This window comes from Physeter macrocephalus, chromosome 20, assembly GCF_002837175.3.
Source record: "Physeter macrocephalus isolate SW-GA chromosome 20, ASM283717v5, whole genome shotgun sequence".
In the NCBI taxonomy this organism is placed as follows: domain Eukaryota; kingdom Metazoa; phylum Chordata; class Mammalia; order Artiodactyla; family Physeteridae; genus Physeter; species Physeter macrocephalus.
Window position 1 is genome coordinate 47,945,313 of NC_041233.1, and position 18,305 is coordinate 47,963,617.

General features: G+C 41.1%; 1 protein-coding gene across 1 annotated transcript in view; it reads right to left on the minus strand.

Moving 5' to 3' along the window:
* The window catches only part of SLC16A12 (solute carrier family 16 member 12), a 29,687-nt gene that overhangs the window by 1,843 nt on the left and 9,539 nt on the right, over positions 1 to 18,305 (minus strand). Inside the window, 4 exon segments of the mRNA XM_024121146.1 lie at positions 2,104 to 2,363; positions 4,326 to 4,905; positions 6,836 to 6,979; positions 9,778 to 9,881. Coding sequence (XP_023976914.1) covers positions 2,104 to 2,363; positions 4,326 to 4,905; positions 6,836 to 6,979; positions 9,778 to 9,881 — 1,088 coding nt within the window.

Sequence of the window (18,305 nt, forward strand, 5' to 3'; positions counted from 1 at the left end):
GAGCCATGGCCGCTGAGACTGCGCGTCCGGAGCCTGTGCTCCGCAACAGGAGAGGCCACAACAGAGGAAGGCCCGCATACCACCAAAAAAAAAAAAAAAAAAAAAAAAAAAAAAAAAAATTGTTAGAAGCCCAAAGTTTCCTGCAATCCAAACCACTCTCAAATATTTTAGTTATCATGTGATTTGCTTGTACATTTTTGTAGCAGAAAACGGAAGAGATTGAGTAGAGAGTTATCTTAAAAGTAATTAAATGAGAAGTATTAAATAGGAACTCACATGCTAATCCTCTAGTACCTGGCAATGAGTATAATGTCTTATTTGCCAAATGAAGGCCATGGTTTGAAAAAAGGATCCAGGAATCCCAATTTACGTCCTATGACTTTTTAACAGAGTTACACTGTCCCTAAAAGTTGGTAAATGCAAAAAAGTGGCTATGGAGGGAGGATGTGGGAACATTGTGGGGGCATTTTCCAAAAATGAAGCACTGAAACATGTAGTCCTTTATCATGGAGTTTAAACTGACGAGGAATTTTCATTGGCAGCTATCAAGCAGTCAGTTTCCCTTGGTTTGATGCTTTAGCAATTGCTGGAGTTTAGAAATAACCTGAACTGTGTATTCATAATAGCAGCTAAAGCAGAAATCCTGCCTTCTTCAAAAAATTCCCTCCCTTCCTTCTAAGCAACTGTTTGGCTCATTTCTCTTCTGCCTATCTTCAGAGAACTTCTTCACTCTCGTTTTTAATTTAGGCAGGTAATAATCTGGAGCAATTATTCTCAATCTTTAGTGTACAGGAGCATCACAAGAAAACTGGCTGAGAGTGTAGATTCCTGGAACTCACCCCCAAAGGTCCAGATCACAGAGGGAGGGTCAAGGAGTCTGCATTCTAACGAGGGCCCCAGGGGATTCTGATGCAGGTGGTCCCAAGACCTCATTCTGAGAGACACTGGTCTAGACCACACACCCCAGCAAGAAGGCATGGGTTCTGACCTGTTTGCTGCTATACCGACAGTGCCAGACACAGTGCTGGTGTACACAGGCAATAAAGATTTGTTGAATTACTTGTTTAATGCATGCAATAAAGATTTGTTGAATTATTTAATGCATGCAATGAATATCTGTTGAATTACTTATTTAATTATGTTTTAAATTTTTATATCATTTTACAGTTTACAAAACATTCTAGATGCTTTTTCTTGAATCCCAAATCTGTATATCCAAATCTGGCCTCCCTCAAATGCTCAGATTTCATCCTTAAACAGCTCTATTGAGCATTTTATTGGGTATTTCAGATATCTGAATATGTCTAAACATTAAGTTTTTAGTATTTTTCTGGCAAAGCTACTCTCTCCAGCTTCCTTATTTGTTTCAACCATGCCATTATCTCCTAAGTTATCTTGGACTTCTTTCCCTCCTTCATCCCCACATGCTAAATTCAGTTGATTGTTTTCCCCCAAATTTCCCCCTTGCCCCAGAGCTCATTCTCATTTCTGCCGCAGCAGCCCTAGTTCAGGCCTTTATCAGATGGCTCTTGAACTATTAGGATGAAATCCTGTTTCTCCCCTAAGTTGCCAGATCAATTGCTAGATCACGATTTCTAAAATACACTCTTTACTATACTACCCCTTTGCACAAAAGCTGTAATACTAGCCATATTCTCTGAAGCGTATATAGGGTCCCACTCCTTAGGCTGGCACTCAAGACATTCCACTATGACACCCGCACTTTATCATTTCAGCCTCACCACCTACCGCCACCACTACTGGAATCCTGTTCTCCTGCCAGCCTTCCCTCTGAATGTGCCCAACTTATTTATAAGTCTGAACAGCTGCTTCATTCCATTGCTTCTATCATTAGTGTGGAATGGAATCAAGATCCTAATTTGGGACTTTTTCTTTCCAAGTATGCTAAGATCCCCCAGTTAGTTGGAAGAAGATTATAAAACAAGGATGTAGGTGAGACCATGATGTTTTGGTGGCTCTGGCATCCCTTTCTCTTTCACTCTTCCCAACTTACTTCCAATCCTCATGGGTGTGTGTGAGTTCACTGTTTTTACATCAATATGACAGAGAAGAGGTGATTGGGAGTTCTCTCTGCAAACTTACCTGCGATGGGTGGGCTCACCAAGTACGGCACTGCATGGAGGAAGTACACCACGCCAAGCGCTGATGACAAAGAGGTGGTCCCCACAATTTCTGCAGTCACTACTGGGATCAGAGTCACATAGGCACCATCAAAGTAGCCAAAAGTACAAGCGAAAGGCACGAGCAGGGGGAGACTTTGAAGCATTGGGAGGCAGAGGTAGCAGAGCCCATCCATTCCGATGGCAAAGAGGTAGCAAATATACTGGTAATTCTTCAGACACCTGTGGATGTGAAAACCAAGAATGAGTGCAGTATGCACAGGTTCTATCAAAGAGCTCTAGAACCATGCCCAGGTAGCAGTAAGCACTACAATTATTTATAGAGATGGCCTCCCCGTTGTGTATTTTCTACGTTGTCTTCCTGTCTTTCTTTTGGTATATGCAAATTCAAGAACGTATCTTCCCAGGAAGCATGGTATGGTAGAAAATAACCTGTGCTCTAAAATTAGAAAGATCGAAGTTTGAATCCAATTCTACCACCTACTAACTGCCTAACTCTAACCTCAATTCCTTTAGCTATAAAATGGGGAGGCTGTCTATCTCATAGTGTTATTCAAGGATAGTTGTGAAATAACACATAGAGTGTCAGGAGACTAATATTTTCTAGAAGTCTACCATATTAGGTGCTTTCAGATGTGTCATCCGTTAGTCTCCAGCACATCATATATGCTCAATAACCCAAGTGGTTATACAAAGAGGAAGCCATAATATGAAGAAACAAGGGTGATCTGCCAGAGATTATGAAGGTCTCGTATTAGGACTAAGTCTTATTTCAAGACCTCCCCAGTGGTACTTCCATGAACACTTCCCTTTGTAGATCCAAACCCATCTATGATACCAATTATTTTAAAGACTCTGTATAATATCAGCACCAGCAATTTATGCTTTACAAATGTTTTTCTGCCCACAATCTCATTTAAGCCTCACAAAATGCTATAATGTCCATAGGCAAATATTGAACTGGCCCATTTTACAGATGAAGACCCTCGAGGATCTGAGTGTTAGGTGATTTTCTCTAGGTCACAGGGATAATATGGGGCAGAGCCAGCACAAGAAACTTAGGTCTTGTATATCTCAGACTAGAGATCACTCTCTCAGACTTATACCAGGCTGCTTCTTGTTATTTGATTGTAAAGATGGTTACCCTTTGCTCGCCCACCAACTCCTTAACCATTAAAAATGTGGATTTAATCCTAAATATTATATTCACGATACTGGATAATGGCAATTGGATCCTGATTAGTTCCCAAAGACATAACATGTGAGAAGCCATAGGATGATAGCTCTTCCAGGTCATAGCTCAAGTGTGAAGAGTCCATCATTTAGGAGAATATGAGTAGTTTGCTCTCTTCAATCCAAACAGATTAGCATTCGCTGAAGAAACTACTCAGTAGATTTCTTATAACTTTGGTTTCTAAGCCTAAAATCATAATGAAACTATTTGCTATTTGCACTGTCAAATATAAATACGTGGCTACAGATAATGTGTTATTATTGACCTGATCCTCCTGCCTGGACTGGAGTCGGTTCCTCTCTCTACTGCCAGCCACTCTCTGGGGTGGTTCAAAAGAGACTAAAACCACAATGCCCAGACAGAAGTTGTCTCACCGGAGGACTGACTTGACTTAGAATGGAATTAAATCTGTCACCAGAACTTCGCTTCTGCCATTTATACATACCCAACATCCTAAACAATCTAGAACAGATGTCAGCAAACTATGGCCAAATCCAGCCCACTACTTGTTTTTTGGACTGTGAACTAAGAATGGTTTTTCTAATTTTGAATGGCTGGAAAAAATCAAAAGAACAATAAAATTTTGTGAGGGAAAAATTGTATGAGAAATTAAAATTTTAATTTAAAATTCAGTAAAGTCTTATTGGAACATGGCCACTCTCTCTTGGTCACATATTGTCTATGGCTGCTTTTGTGTTACAACAGCAGAGTTGGATACTTGGAATCATACGACCCACAAAGCCAATGCGACTTTGTCTGTTTAATGTCTGTCCCTTTACAGAAAAGTTTGCTGACCTCTGACTAGAAGAACCAACAAGGGAGTTGCCTGCAGATATCGAAAACCTGTTAACATTATTCAGACCTAGGTATTCTAGAGGATAAGGTGATGAGGGGAAACTCAAAGTTTAAAGTCCCTAGTGGGGAACCAATGGCGGTTTCATGGATTTTACCTTCTGTCGGTTAGCCATCCGAACGTGATATTGCCAATAATGTCAATCACCCCAAGTATGGACATAAGAAATGCAGCTTGCTGGTGACTCACTCCAATACTCAAAGCATAAGGCACCAAGTACACAAAGAGAGGGCTGCAGCCGTAAGCCATAAATAGAACAGAGATGGCCAATACAACAAAGTCTGACATCAGTAAAAAATTGTATTCCTGCTGCAAAGAGCCACAGAGGGAGGTCTGCACCCATTCTTTAGTCCAAGTCGAAGAGGGAGATGCCTGTTGAAAGCCTTGTGTCTCAGTTCTACAGACATGGTTCTGCTCTGAAGTTGTTTGGTCGTCTTTAAGAGTAATTGGCCGCATCAAGGCGCCGCAAACACAGAGATTCAAAACGAAACCCCCAAGGATGAGTAATGCTCCCCTCCAGGAAAATTGTTCAATAAGGAGCTGAACCACAGGAGCCAGGATGAAGATGCCAATGCCACTTCCCGACATGGAGATCCCATAAGCAAGGGCTTTCCGTCTGTTGAAATACTTTCCAACCATGGCAATAGCTGGAGAGTAACAAAGTGCAAATCCAAGACCTGGGGATAAAGAGAACTCTATGAGTGCTGGTGGCACGGCATGAACAGCCACTGAAAGAACATCTCTCAGAATCATACTATTTGGTATAAAGGGAATCTGACGTTCAAATAAACCCTTTTAAAACTGCTTTCTACACCAAGCTGAAAATGAGTCTCCCCTCACCAGTCATCCACAATTTGCAAAGTAGAGCATATATATGACTTTCTTCTTGGGAAGAAAAGCCTTAAGGAAATATGGCTTAAGCAAAATAAAATGAAGAACTTAAAAACTATTATACAAGCTCAATTTGAATTAACTAGAACATCAGGATAACACTGACCTAAGAAATTTATTCTCCCCACCACTTCTTTTTTAATAAATTAAAATTAACTTTAATAAATTAAATTATTAAATTAAATAAATAAAATAAATTTAATTATAATAAATTAAATTATTTAATAAATTAAATCTCTGGATAATTTAAGTATTTTTAAATTATCTCTGGATAATTTAAGTATTTTTAAATTATCCAGAGAATTACTTCAACTCTTCACGGTCCCTGAAGACACAACTCTGATAGTCTGGACCACACTGGAATTTGGGTTTAAATAGCATTTGTGACCCCGTGAAAGCTCCAGAGTAATCTCACATATTAGGAAACATTGTGCCAATTTTTTTTTTTTTTTTTTTTTTTGCGGTACGCGGGCCTCTCACTGTTGAGGCCTCTCCCGTTGCGGAGCACAGGCTCCGGACGCCGGGCCCAGCTGCTCCGCGGCATGTGGGATCTTCCCGGACCGGGGCACGAACCCACGTCCCCTGCATCGGCAGGCGGACTCTCAACCATTGCGCCACCAGGGAAGCCCCATTGTGCCAATTTGATACATGAACATAGCATGTACACATAGCCACCTGAAAATATCCCTTAAAGTCAGCAGAAAGCCCCTTCAAGGTTCTCCAATTCTATTCCTTTTAAGTCAAGAAAATTTGAAGGGCTTTAAACCTGGAATTTAAATGTCAAGGAAGGAAAAGGAGAACTACCTTCAGCTCCTGTTCCCATCTGCAGAGCACAGTGAGCAATGATCCCAATTGGCCTGGACTGAAGGGTTTCCCAGATGTGAGGCTTTCAGCACCAGAACCAGGATAGTTCCTGGTAAAATGGGATGATGGGACACCCTAGCAGTCAGACCCTTTGGATGACAGGGGACAGATAACCTTTTTTAGCTGACAGAGCTAGATTTATAATCTTACTATGTGATTATATCCTTTATTGGCCTGATCATGCTACCCCTGTGGCCCAGACGAGAGTGAGTGCTACCCTCCCCTCTGAGTGATGGGGCAGAAAACTGCTACTCTAGTCCCACCAATCAAGCCCACCTTGATCCTATGCAGTCCCTGTAAGTGTGATTTATGGAATGCACATCAGTTGCTTCTCTTTCTATGGGCTTCATTCTCTAAAGATACTTCCATAACATCGAAAGAAAATGTGCAATGTAAGAATAGTCACAAGGGGCTTTCTTTTTAAAATGGTAAAACCCCATTTATTGGACAATGGTACTCACTATAAAGTAGGGGCAACTCAGGTCAACCACAGACAGTATTTCAATGTCTTGGCAAAGATGTTGGGAGAATGATCATTGCCGAAAATTTATGTTGCTCTGGCTAATGTCACATTGCTTCTGAGTGGAGAATCTCAGCCATACACGGCTGCCCAAGGGAAAGCCAGCAGTCACTGTTGTCAAGTGGCTGAATTAAAGTGGTGATACATTTTCACTACAGTATGACAGTCCATTCATTGCATTTCTAGCCCTTTTGGTTAACTGCTAGGTAGGCAGACATTAAGATAAATTATGCATCTTACAAAATGAATATTTTACGAATTACTGCTCTGTTGGTGGGCTTGACAGCCCCCAAATAGGGTGGGGTGAGAAGGGTGGTACAAAGTGCCCTTACCTGTAAGAACTCCCAGAGTGAGGTAGAGATGCTTCAGACTGGTGGCAAATGAGCCCAGGATGAGACCAGTAGATGCAAGCAAGCCACCCAGCATGATTCCCACTTGACAGGAAAAATGGTTACTGACAACACTCCCAAGTGGAGCTTCAAAAACAATAATAAATAGGTTCAACACAAAGGCCTTGAGGGCACCGTGGAAAGGCTGTGGGTGCTGCATTGGCAGAGCAGAGGACGATCCATATTCAAAGCCTTGAGCCCGCCCCACTCATACTACAGATTTGGAAACCAAGGAGAGAGGAAGTGACTTATCCATGGCCCCACAGAGAATAAGTAGCAAAGCTGGAATTAGGATCACATCTGACTGGCATTTGACAGCTCATTCCACATCTCCATTCTATGACAGCCATAATCCCAGGATTATGTGGTGTTTTTAAAACAGCAAATCAGCTCCTTTAAACTACATGTCACTTGCACAGTGATGTGCCTTGTATTTTCATATAGTATTGAACATACACAATTAATAATAATTATGACAGGTAAATGGTAGAGAAGGAAAGTGGGCAACACAGCATGGCCAGCAGTGTTATTCAGGAAAAGGCCAGGGAGAGAGATCATAGACAAATTTCACAATCTGGCACTGTTTCCGGGCTTTTGGAAACCCTGTGGATGAGAAATCAAAGCCCAGAAAATCTAGGAAATGAGAAGATGACATTTTGGTTGGCCTCACTCTATTTGTGGTTTAACAATGTGTCAGAATTGTGCCAACTTCCAGGCTTAGAGACTAATAATTAAAGCTGGAAGAGGCCAAAAAGAAATTGAAGCTCAGGGGAATATGACATACCCAAGATCACCAAGAACTATACAGTTCAGGGAACCTGACACCGAGTGCAGGGTTATTTCACCCTGTTATTCTGGCTCCTTGGGTCTCTCAGACTGATGGCAGAGATGATGGGTGAGGAATGTATGTGAATTTCTTTCTGAAGAATAATTCATGCTGACACCAGTACTCCTAGTAACAAGATCAGAAGAGCCAATTCTCTAGGTATCTGTGGAGTATAATTTTTATATCGATCAGGTTAAAATTGGGTTTGACACAAATGTACATGATAGAAGCAGTCATCAGCTTAATATCCCATCTAGTTAGAATAGTGGCTGGCTGTGTATATAACCTCTGGAGAATAGGAATGAGCAAATCTCCTGAAAATATATCTAATTCTTCAGACTGATGCTGCTATGGCTATTGGAAAGTGACAAAATGTATACTAAACTCAATGAAAAATGTTTACTTCTCTGTTCATCATAGGGCAGATATGACCCCAATGGGTGTCCCAGATGTGATTCTGCAGAATTTAAATATTCTGCATCTAACATGACCCTGCTTTTAGCTCAATGCCTCACATGGTCATTGTGACCACTGTGGTCACTGAAGGTCATTTATTCCTCTTTGCGGGATTATAAATATTCTCCAAAAGAGAACAGTGAGAGAAATGAGTCACCTGTATCCTCCTTGAAAGATAAACATGGCTGTCTTGGCACGTTCACACAAAGGCTGTGCCTAATCATCTGACCCTGAAAACCAAGTGATCATCTTACTGGTTAAAATAAAAAAGAGAGGCTAGAAATAAAACCTGAAAATATGATTTTTTGATCCCTTATGACCTTCCAGCGTTATCAGTAGCATGAACTTAGCCATCTCATGAAACCTAGAATTGCACTCAAATTCCTCCCAACCAAGGAAATACATTTCAGCACAAATCAACCAATTCCTGATTATGTACTTTTTTCTAAATATAAATATGAATCAGTACCTAGAATGGAATAGATGACATTATTTATGATACCAAATAATATAGTATTTCTCTTTTGCCATTAAGACATGGCCTGAAGAGATAACAGTTTTCTAAAATACTCAGAAGTCATCTAAATGAAAGGATTAAACGGGTCTAATCTGCAAATAGATCTTTTTTTTTTTTTTTGCAGTACGCGAGCCTCTCACTGTTGTGGCCTCTCCCGTAGCGGAGCACAGGCTCCGGACGCACAGGCTCAGTGGCCGTGGCTCACAGGCCCAGCCGCTCCGCGGCACGTGGGATCTTCCCAGACCGGGGCACAAACCCGTGTCCCCTGCATCGGCAGGCGGACTCTCAACCGCCACGCCACCAGGGAAGCCCCAAATAGATCATTCTGATTTGACCCAATTACAGAAAATTTCTATGGTACTCATTTAATAACTTTGGTTGGAAATTTTTAAAAGGAAAAATCTCAAGGTTAGTTTTTCCTTAGATCGATGCGAGATTCCATGAATCTTGAGAACACTCTGTACACGGTACGTAGCACCTGTGTGGCTCTTGATGAAAACTACAGCCGTAGTGAATGTGCTTATCTCATGATTGCACCATTCTATCCTTCTACAATACTTCTCTAAGAATGAAGACTGATGCATGAAAAACGAGCCAAATTTTGAACCCTCTGGGAAGGGACGAGAATGAAAACAAGACTTGAGATGTGATGCACATATTGTTGGCACTCATTTAAGGAGATCACATTGAAATGGCTCATGGTGCTTTCCAATGGCTGTTTATGTGACTGGAGAATGAGGGGACCACAGCATTCAGAAGAAAGCAAGCATATACTGTACGGTTAACTGCGTCCAAAATCAGGACAAGTACTGTGATTGCCCAGTTCCCTATCTCTATCGGTATGTGTCCAATTGACTATATTCACTACCTGGTCCGTCTGACATCAGCCAAGAATGTTAACTGCAAAAGCACTTCTGGGTGGGTTTGGCTAAAGGCAGGATCATACTTTTCTTTTTATATGGTTTTAGCCAATTTTTAATCATAGCCCTTCTACTCAAAAAAAACTGGTCATCAAAGGCAGTGGAAGGTCACTGTCATGTATAGTTCAAGGGTAGCCAGTAATTATCTATCCCTGGAGATACTCACCACAGAGCATGGTCATACAGTCTACAATGGAATGGATCCAGGCTGTCTGTGCATAATCCTGAGAGAAGTATGTCTGGAAGTCCACAAAAAAAATTGAAATACATCTGAAAAAAAAAAGTCCAAGCATTTTATATCAAAAAAAAAAAGAGAGAATGAACATGTATTTGATTGAGAGTTTCAAGTTTTGGTTCAATCATCTGTTCCAGTCTCCAGGGGTTTTAATTGATTTTCAATGGTACGTTGCTGGCCCGTAATAAGTGGGAAATCAGAAGCTAACCATTGGGATGTTCTAAGGGATAGGAACAAGTGTTTAGGACTTCCCTGGTGGCACAGTGGTTAAGAATCCACCTGCCAATGCACGGGACACGGGTTCGATCCCTGGTCCAGGAAGACCCCACATGCCGAGGAGCAACTAAGCACGTGAGCCACAACTACTGAGCCTGTGCTCTAGAGCCCTTGAGCCACAATGACTGAGCCCGTGTGCCACAACTACTGAAGCCCGTGCACCTAGAGCCCCTGCTCTGCAACGAGAAGCCACCGCAGTGAGAAGCCCACGCACTGCAACCAAGAGTAGCCCCTGCTCGCCGCAACTAGAGAAAAGCCCGTGCACAGCAACAAACACAACGCAGCCATAAATAAATAAATAAATAAATTAATTAATTAAAGAAAAAAAAGAAATAAGTGTTCACCCACTAGAGCGGCTGCTGAAACCAAGTGGATGTGAAGATCACTGCTGTAGGGCAGGTCTTATGGAAAAGATGACAGGTCAGACACATGGATTGTTACTCATCATACTGTTTCACTAACATCTGAAACTTCTAAGAGGTTGTTATACAAGTTAAGACTTGACAATAAAGTGTTATACATCACCCAGCAATTTCACTTCTAGGTTTTAAGCAAAGTTAATAAACAGATGGTGATGATAATAATAATAGATACACATAAAAGGATATACTCTGGAGAACTATTTATAATAGCCAAATATTGTAAACAGCATATATGTCTGTCAGTAAGGGACTGGTTAAGTAACTTATAGCATATCAATAAAATGAAATATTATTAGGTATTAAAAATGATTTGCTTTGTATTTATTGATTTGGAAATAAATTCACAATATAATGTTAAGTAAAAAAGTAAGTTACAAAATAGCTCATATAGGAAGGGCTTATTTTTATAAAAATTGTACTTCATGTAACTAGAAAAAGCCTGAAAGCATATAAACCAAAATGTATCTGGTCATTATATGTGCATGGTAAGTTATAAATGATTGTTTTGTCTTTATTCTGCATTTTGAATTATTTTACAGTGAACCTGATTTCTTATACAATCAGAAATTTATCTGTGTGTGTGCATATACATATGTATGGGGGTGTATATACAGAGACAGAGACAGAAACAGGGACAGAGACAGAGAAATGTTTATGCTGAAAAATAGCTAATTACTTAGGAAAAACAAGACATAAGTGATCCAGAAGCAATAGTTTGGAATGAACCGCACACAGATCATTCAGGACAGGAAGCTTTTAGAGCTCTGTGATAGCAGGGAAAGAAATCAGGCCTTGCAGCTTGGGGATGAGATAGGAGGATATCTGTCTCCTTGGATAGGACCACATTCCAACTCATTATGCTTCAGCAGCCCCTAATAACCTGTTATTTTACTCTCTCTTTCCTCTCCAGTTGCTGCTGGATGTAAAAGTGAGTGATGGAAAAGTTAAAGAAGGGGGAAGAGAATCAGGGTGAATCAGGACTGCTGTGTTATGAAGGTCCAGCTTCATGGGCATACAAACTATACAGTCGCACAGAATCTGGCACTCAGAAGCATTAAACTTGGTTTAACTCAGCTGTCACTGTCTTAAAATTCCTAATAATTTTATCTTTGAATTTGCATTTTGTAAGTGAAGTCCAATGGGACGACGAAGCATGCATGTGAGCAGAGAGCCACGGATTCTTCAGTCTGCAATTCTGTGCTTTTCCATTTGCACATAGTCTTAGAGATGCCCCAGGGCACAGAATTCCAGTAGACTCTTGTGTGGGAGTCCAGTAAGACTCAGACTGAGTACCAGGTAAGTATGTTACACCTACAACTGACTGAGCATGTGCACAGGGGAGTGAGAGAGACCATGCTTTCCTTTCAAACCAAAACTTGCTCCAAATGCAGAAGGCGGCAATGGTGTTTTAAGAAAGACAAAGGGCCGAGGATTCCTATCAGATCCTTTCTTACTCATGTTGCTTCTCTGGATTAGCTGATCGCTTATGCTGAAAATGATGACACAGAAGGAAAGTTAAAGGTAGGGCTACCGGTAATATAAAGATGAACGGTAGATTTGTGCTACTAATTTAACATTTCCATTTTCTTTACTCACAACAACACTAAATAGTAAATTTAAAATACCGTGAAAAACCGAGAGCACTGAAAAAAGGAAAAGCTTCCCATTTTAGTACGTTTACCAGCCCTTTATTTCCTGCCTTTTGAACAACGGGTCCTGCATTTTCATCTTGCACCAGGCCCTGTAATTATGTTGCCAGTCCTGGTGATAGGCAAGAGAAAAGGGACGGTATAGGGCAGCGACCCCCAACCTTCTCGGCACCAGGGACCAGGGACCGGTTTCGTGAAGACAATTTTTCCACGAAGGGGGCGGGGTGGGGTGAAGTGGGGGATGGTTCAGGAGGCCATGCCGGCGATGGGGAGCGCAGATGACGCTTCGCTCACTCTTCCCCCGCTCACCTCCTGCTGTGCGCCCCTGTTCCTAACAGGCCGCGGGCTGGTATCTGTCCGCAGCCCGGGGGTTGGAGACCCCTGGTATAGGATGCTAAATTCTAAGTCCCAGAAGGTACTGGGATGGAGTTTGATGTGCAGAGTACAGAGAGGGATCAACACTTGTGGAAGGAACAGGACGGGAGCAGGATTAGGCAGAGAGAGCTGGGCAAACAGATGCAGGCCTGACAGGCCTCAGCCAATCCCCACCGAAATGGGCGGGTCTTTATGCACCTCCCTCCGTCAATCATTGGCTTTGGGCACCGCTGGAAGGGCAAGCTCTCGGGAGAGGCAGCTCCGTGCAGGTGAGGGGGACCCTGCGGACACTGACAGCTGCAAGCTGCCTGCTGATGTTCACCCTGCAGCTGAGGCCCTCTGGATGGCACACCTCCGTGTTCACCAGAGTCCCGTTCTTGTCCTCCACACTGAGCACTGTATGTGATGATATCTATCAAAGGGACATCAAAAGTTGTCCTTCCTCTTCCACTGATTTAAGAAACCAGACAATGTGCTATAGTAGATCCGATGCTAGGTTAATAATTATATCAGAGTTTGGAGTACTGAAACATAGTCACAACGAAAATGCAGAGAATGATAACATAAACTACCTGGCTGAGTATATAAATTTAAATTTAATTAAAATATTGCGGAACTTTTTCTAAAGCATGAGCTAACTGCAACTGCCTTATACTAGTTTTAATTCGGTATAATAATAACAGGAAACTCTACGATGTTTCTTAACATCCTAAAGATTGCTAGACTAGTACAAAAAGTCTATTATTTTCTCCTAACCACTAGGCCTTCGATTTACGTGAATAATGATTTCTTGGATATAGCCTCAGTATCAAAATAGTTAAGTTATCCTTAGCCCAGGGTTTCTCAATCTAAGCACTACTGACATTTTGGACCTGATAATTCTTTGTCCTGGGGGTTGTCCTGTGCATTGCAGGATGTTTAGCATCATCACTGGCCTCTGCTCAGAAGGTCTCCAGACACTGCCAAAGGTCCCCCCAGAGACCTAAGTCAGCCTGTTTAGGACCACTGATCTAATCAACTATCAAATTCTGCTTATTCTACCTTATACATATCTTTCAAATGCTGGCACGGAGCTCCATTGCCTTTATCATTTATCATTCATGACAACACTTCTCTCCTGGACTGCAGCCAAAACCCTCCTAACTGATTTTCCTGAATTCACACTTGGCTACCTTCAGTATATTCTACACTCCATGGTCCAAGTGTCCTCACTAGAACACAAATCAGATCCTGATGCTTCAAACATTTTAACATGACTTATGAGACCCTGCATAAGTTGGTCCTTCTTAGCATCTCTCCTTTCTTCCCATCTGGTGCATTCCTCACTTCAGACAGACTGAACTTCTTTCTACAACTTTTGACATACCACACATGCTTTTTCACACCTCTGAGCATTTTTTTTTTTTCTAGGATGCTCTCCCAGCCTCCCTCACTCTTTTAGACTCAAGATAATAGTCAACTCCTCCAGGAAGGCTTCCTTGACTACCTGAGTCTGGGCTTGATACCTTTCTTAAAGATTTCCACTACATGCTGGACCCTTACCACACTGTGTGGTGATGTTCTTTGCATTTGTTTGTATTCTCCACTAGACTCTTGCTCTGGGACAGCAAAGACCATGTTTGTCTTATCTTTCATTGAAGCCCAAATATCTAGTACCATAGCTTCCATGTATGGGGTGCTCATTAAACATTGTTCAAGGTTCAAGGTACGAAAGGAAGGAAATTAGGAGGGAAGGCAGGCTGAGAGCTGGTAGAGAAGTGATTGGAAGATAAAGAAGTGAAATGGTTGAGTAGCAACTTCAAGAACGTGAATGAAAAACGAAGAGGAAGAACGCACGGCAGCTATGTAGGAGGACGTGGCTAGATATGGTACAGTAGAGGTGTGAAGAATCAGAGTTTATAAGCTGAGAGAAAGAATTAGTAAAAGAGAGATGCAGAAGCTGGAAATGTGGAAGAACACAGGACAACTAAGAGGAAAGCACCCCAAATGATAATAAGATATTTTGGTGTTGTAAATCATAATCTCTTCTCTCCACTAAATTGTTTTGGGGGATTTAATATTTGTGGGACTATGTTTATTCCTTGTGACTTTTAAAATCTTGCTCTGTTGTTTTGTTTTCTGTTTGATGGTTTTTTTCCAACTGATTTGACTAGTCATATCAAACTGTAGGTATGTGAAATTCAGAAGTAACACCTGAGATTCTTGTCCAAACACGTGAGTAGGCTTGTCAGAGGTAAATTTAATAACCACATACATATGCTTCTTTTTTTAATATATAAATTTATTTATTTATTTATTTTTGGCCGTGTTGGGTCTTCGTTGCTGCGTGTATACTTTCTCTAGTTGCGGTGAGCAGGGGCTACTCTTCGTTGCGGTGCGCAGGCTTCTCATTTTAGTGGCTTCTCTTGTTGTGGAGCACGGGCTCTAGGTGCGTGGGTTTCAGTAGTTGTGGCATGCGGGCTCAGTAGTTGTGGCTCATGGGCTCTAGAGCAAAGGCTCACTAATTGTGGCACATGGGCTTAGTTGCTCCACGGCATGTGGGACCGTCCCAGACCAGGGCTCGAACCCGTATCCCTTGCACTGGCAGGCAGATTCTTAACCACTGTGGCACCAGGGAAGTCCCACATGCTTCTGAATGACTGTGACTTTTATGAAATATGGGAAGAATTATTGTATTTTAATTTGTTCTCCAAAAGGAAAGGACCGTGGAAGTTTTCAAATGGTAAAGTTTCATGATTTATGCCTTCTAAACACAGGCATGACCTTAAAGAAAACAAATTTTATTGGGAGCACATGAGCTTCTCACTTTAGAAATTATTTTTGTTGTCCCTTGGAATATTTGTGCATCTGACAGATGTCAGGAGAACTCGGTTCTGATCTCTGATTCCCGTGCTGAATAACTGAGAGTTTTGATGAAGCTTCTTAATCCCTCAGGGTCTTGGTTTCCTCATCTATAAATTAAACATTTGGGGAAGCATGACTGTATCAGTCAGAGTGGATTAGATCATGCTGCAATAGCGAACAACTCTGAACATCCTTCAGGGGTTGACAGGTTTTGTTCATAATATCACCCAAGTGTTGTTTGTTACAATGTTCTCAAAGATGCTTTCTCTCAAGAGGTCAACATACTTGCTGTCTCTATCTTATCACTCTGCTATAAAATTCTTCTCTGGTAGAGTTGGAGGCTGACAACATCTGATATTTGGTAAAGACTTTTTTCTGGTTGATGAAGTTATCCACTAAGTCAACGCAGTAAGTAATCCACTGGGCACTGTAGCCCAGTGGGTAAAAGCACTGCCACTTACCATGTGACTTTGGACACATTATTCAACCTCTGTGTGTTATTATAAGGATTAAATGACTTAATCAATGAAAAGTGCTTGGAATAATGCCAACAAGCACAGAGTAAGTGTTCAGCTAACATTAGCAATTATTTACAGGAATTCAGCTGTTGTTAAAAGAGCTCCACAGTTCCACAGGACTCTAGACATCTATTGCAATTAAATTAATTTAGACCCAGAAGACTTAGAGAAAAGTAGGTCTCAGAGCTGGGGTTTTTCTTTAAACATTTAAAACAAGTGTTGTTTTGCAAGTATCAACTTCAATTCAATTTATCAATTTACTAATAGAATGTCATGTAATTACACTATGAAGTATGATTCTTTCTTTTAAATGAATTTATTAATTTATTTATTTTTGGCTGCATTGGGTCTTCGCTGCTGTGTGCAGGCTTTCTCTAGCTGCGGCAAGCAGGGGCTACTCTTCGTTGAGGCGCGAGGGCTTCTCATTGCGGTGGTTTCTCTTGTTGCAGAGCACAGGCTCTAGGCACGCGGGCTTCAGTAGTTGTGGCTCATGGGCTCAGTAGTTGTGGCTCATGGGCTTAGTTGCTCCGCAGCATGTCGGATCGTCCCGGACCAGGGCTCGAACCCGTGTCTCCTGCATTGGCAGGCCTATTCTTAACCACTGTGCCACCAGGGAAGTCCTGCAATATGATTCTTAACATAGATAATGTGTTTGGTAAGAAGATGTCTCGAAGAAAACATATGTAATCGATGCACATTAACAAACAGAGGGAGTAAATAAATGAGAATGACTACTTTAATAGCCTGCACAACTTTAAGTTTATATAAATTTTATGTGTAAGAAAGCATCATCAGGTACAAGGTAAGAGTGAAATATGATTTTTAAATGCCCTGGATTATAAATGGTAGCATTGTCTGTAAAGCAAAAACCAGCAAGCAATATAAATGTCCATCAATAAAAATGTTTTAAATAAATTATGGAAACATCCATATGGTGAAATTTTAAGCACCTACCTTTCAGTGAGGTAGAGCCATATGTGCTGATATGGAAATATTTCCAAAAGATATTATTAAGCAAAAGAAAAAAAGTTCAAAACAGTGTGTATAATATGATCCCATTGATGTAAATGAAAAGAACATGCTTTATATAAGGACATAAGGTTTTTAAAAAAATTTCTGGACAGAGCTCAAGAAACTATTTATAAGATTAACTTTAGGCAGTGAAACAGGGATTCAGGAAGTGAGGAGAAAAACGCTTTATTTATATATTTCTGTATTGTTTGAATTTTTACCTTCCAGATGTATGGTTTAACTTTTAAGCATATTATTTAAATCAAAGAGGAGGTAACACTCCCAAACTCATTTTATGAGACCAGCATTATCCTAATACCAAAACCAGAAAAGGATACTACTAGAAAAGAAAACTACAAGCCAATACTCCTGATGAGTATAGATGCAAAAATTCTCAATAAAATACTAGCAAACTGAATCGGCAGCATATTAAGAGGATCATTCACCAGGTTCAAGTGGAATTTATTCCTGGGATGCAAGGATGGTTCAACATACACAAATCAATGTGACACATCATATTAATAGAATGAAAGAAATGAATTGTATGATCATCTCAATAGACACAGAAAAAGCATTTGACAAAATTCAACATCCATTTATGATAAAAACTCTTAACAAATTAAGCATAGAAGGAACATATCTCAGCATAATAAAGCCATAAGTCACAAGCCCACAGCTAATATCATGCTCAATGGTAAAAGGCTGAAAGCTTTTCTTCTAAAATGAGGAATAAGACAAGGGTGGCCACTCTCATCACTCCTATTCAACATAGTCCTAGAAGTCCTAGCCTTGGCAATCAGGCAAGAAAAATTAATAAAAGGTATTAGAATTGGAAAGGAAGAAGTAAAATTGTCTCTGTTTGCAGATGATATGATTTTATATATAGAAAATCCTAAAGATGCAACCAAAAGGATCTTAGATCTAATCAATGAACTCAGTAAGTTGCCAGATATAAAATTAACATACAAAAATCAGTAGTGTTTGTATACACTAACAATAAAATTTCCGAAAAAGAAATAAATTGATCCGGAGAGCAGGCAAGATGGCGGAAGAGTAAGACGCGGAGATCACCTTCCTCCTCACAGATACATCAGAAATACAGCTGCACGTGGAACTTCTCCTATAGAACACCCACCGAACGCTGGTAGAAGACCTCAGACCTCACAAAAGGCAAGAAACCCCCCACGTACCTGGGTAGGCAAAAGAAAAAAGAATAAACAGAGACAAAGAATAGGGACGGGACCTGCACCAGTGGGAGGGAGCCGTGAAGGAGGAAAGGTTCCCACACCCTAGAAGCCCCTTCGCGGGCGGAGACTGTGGGTGGCGGAGGGGGAAGCTCCGGAGCCACGGAGGAGAGCGCAGCA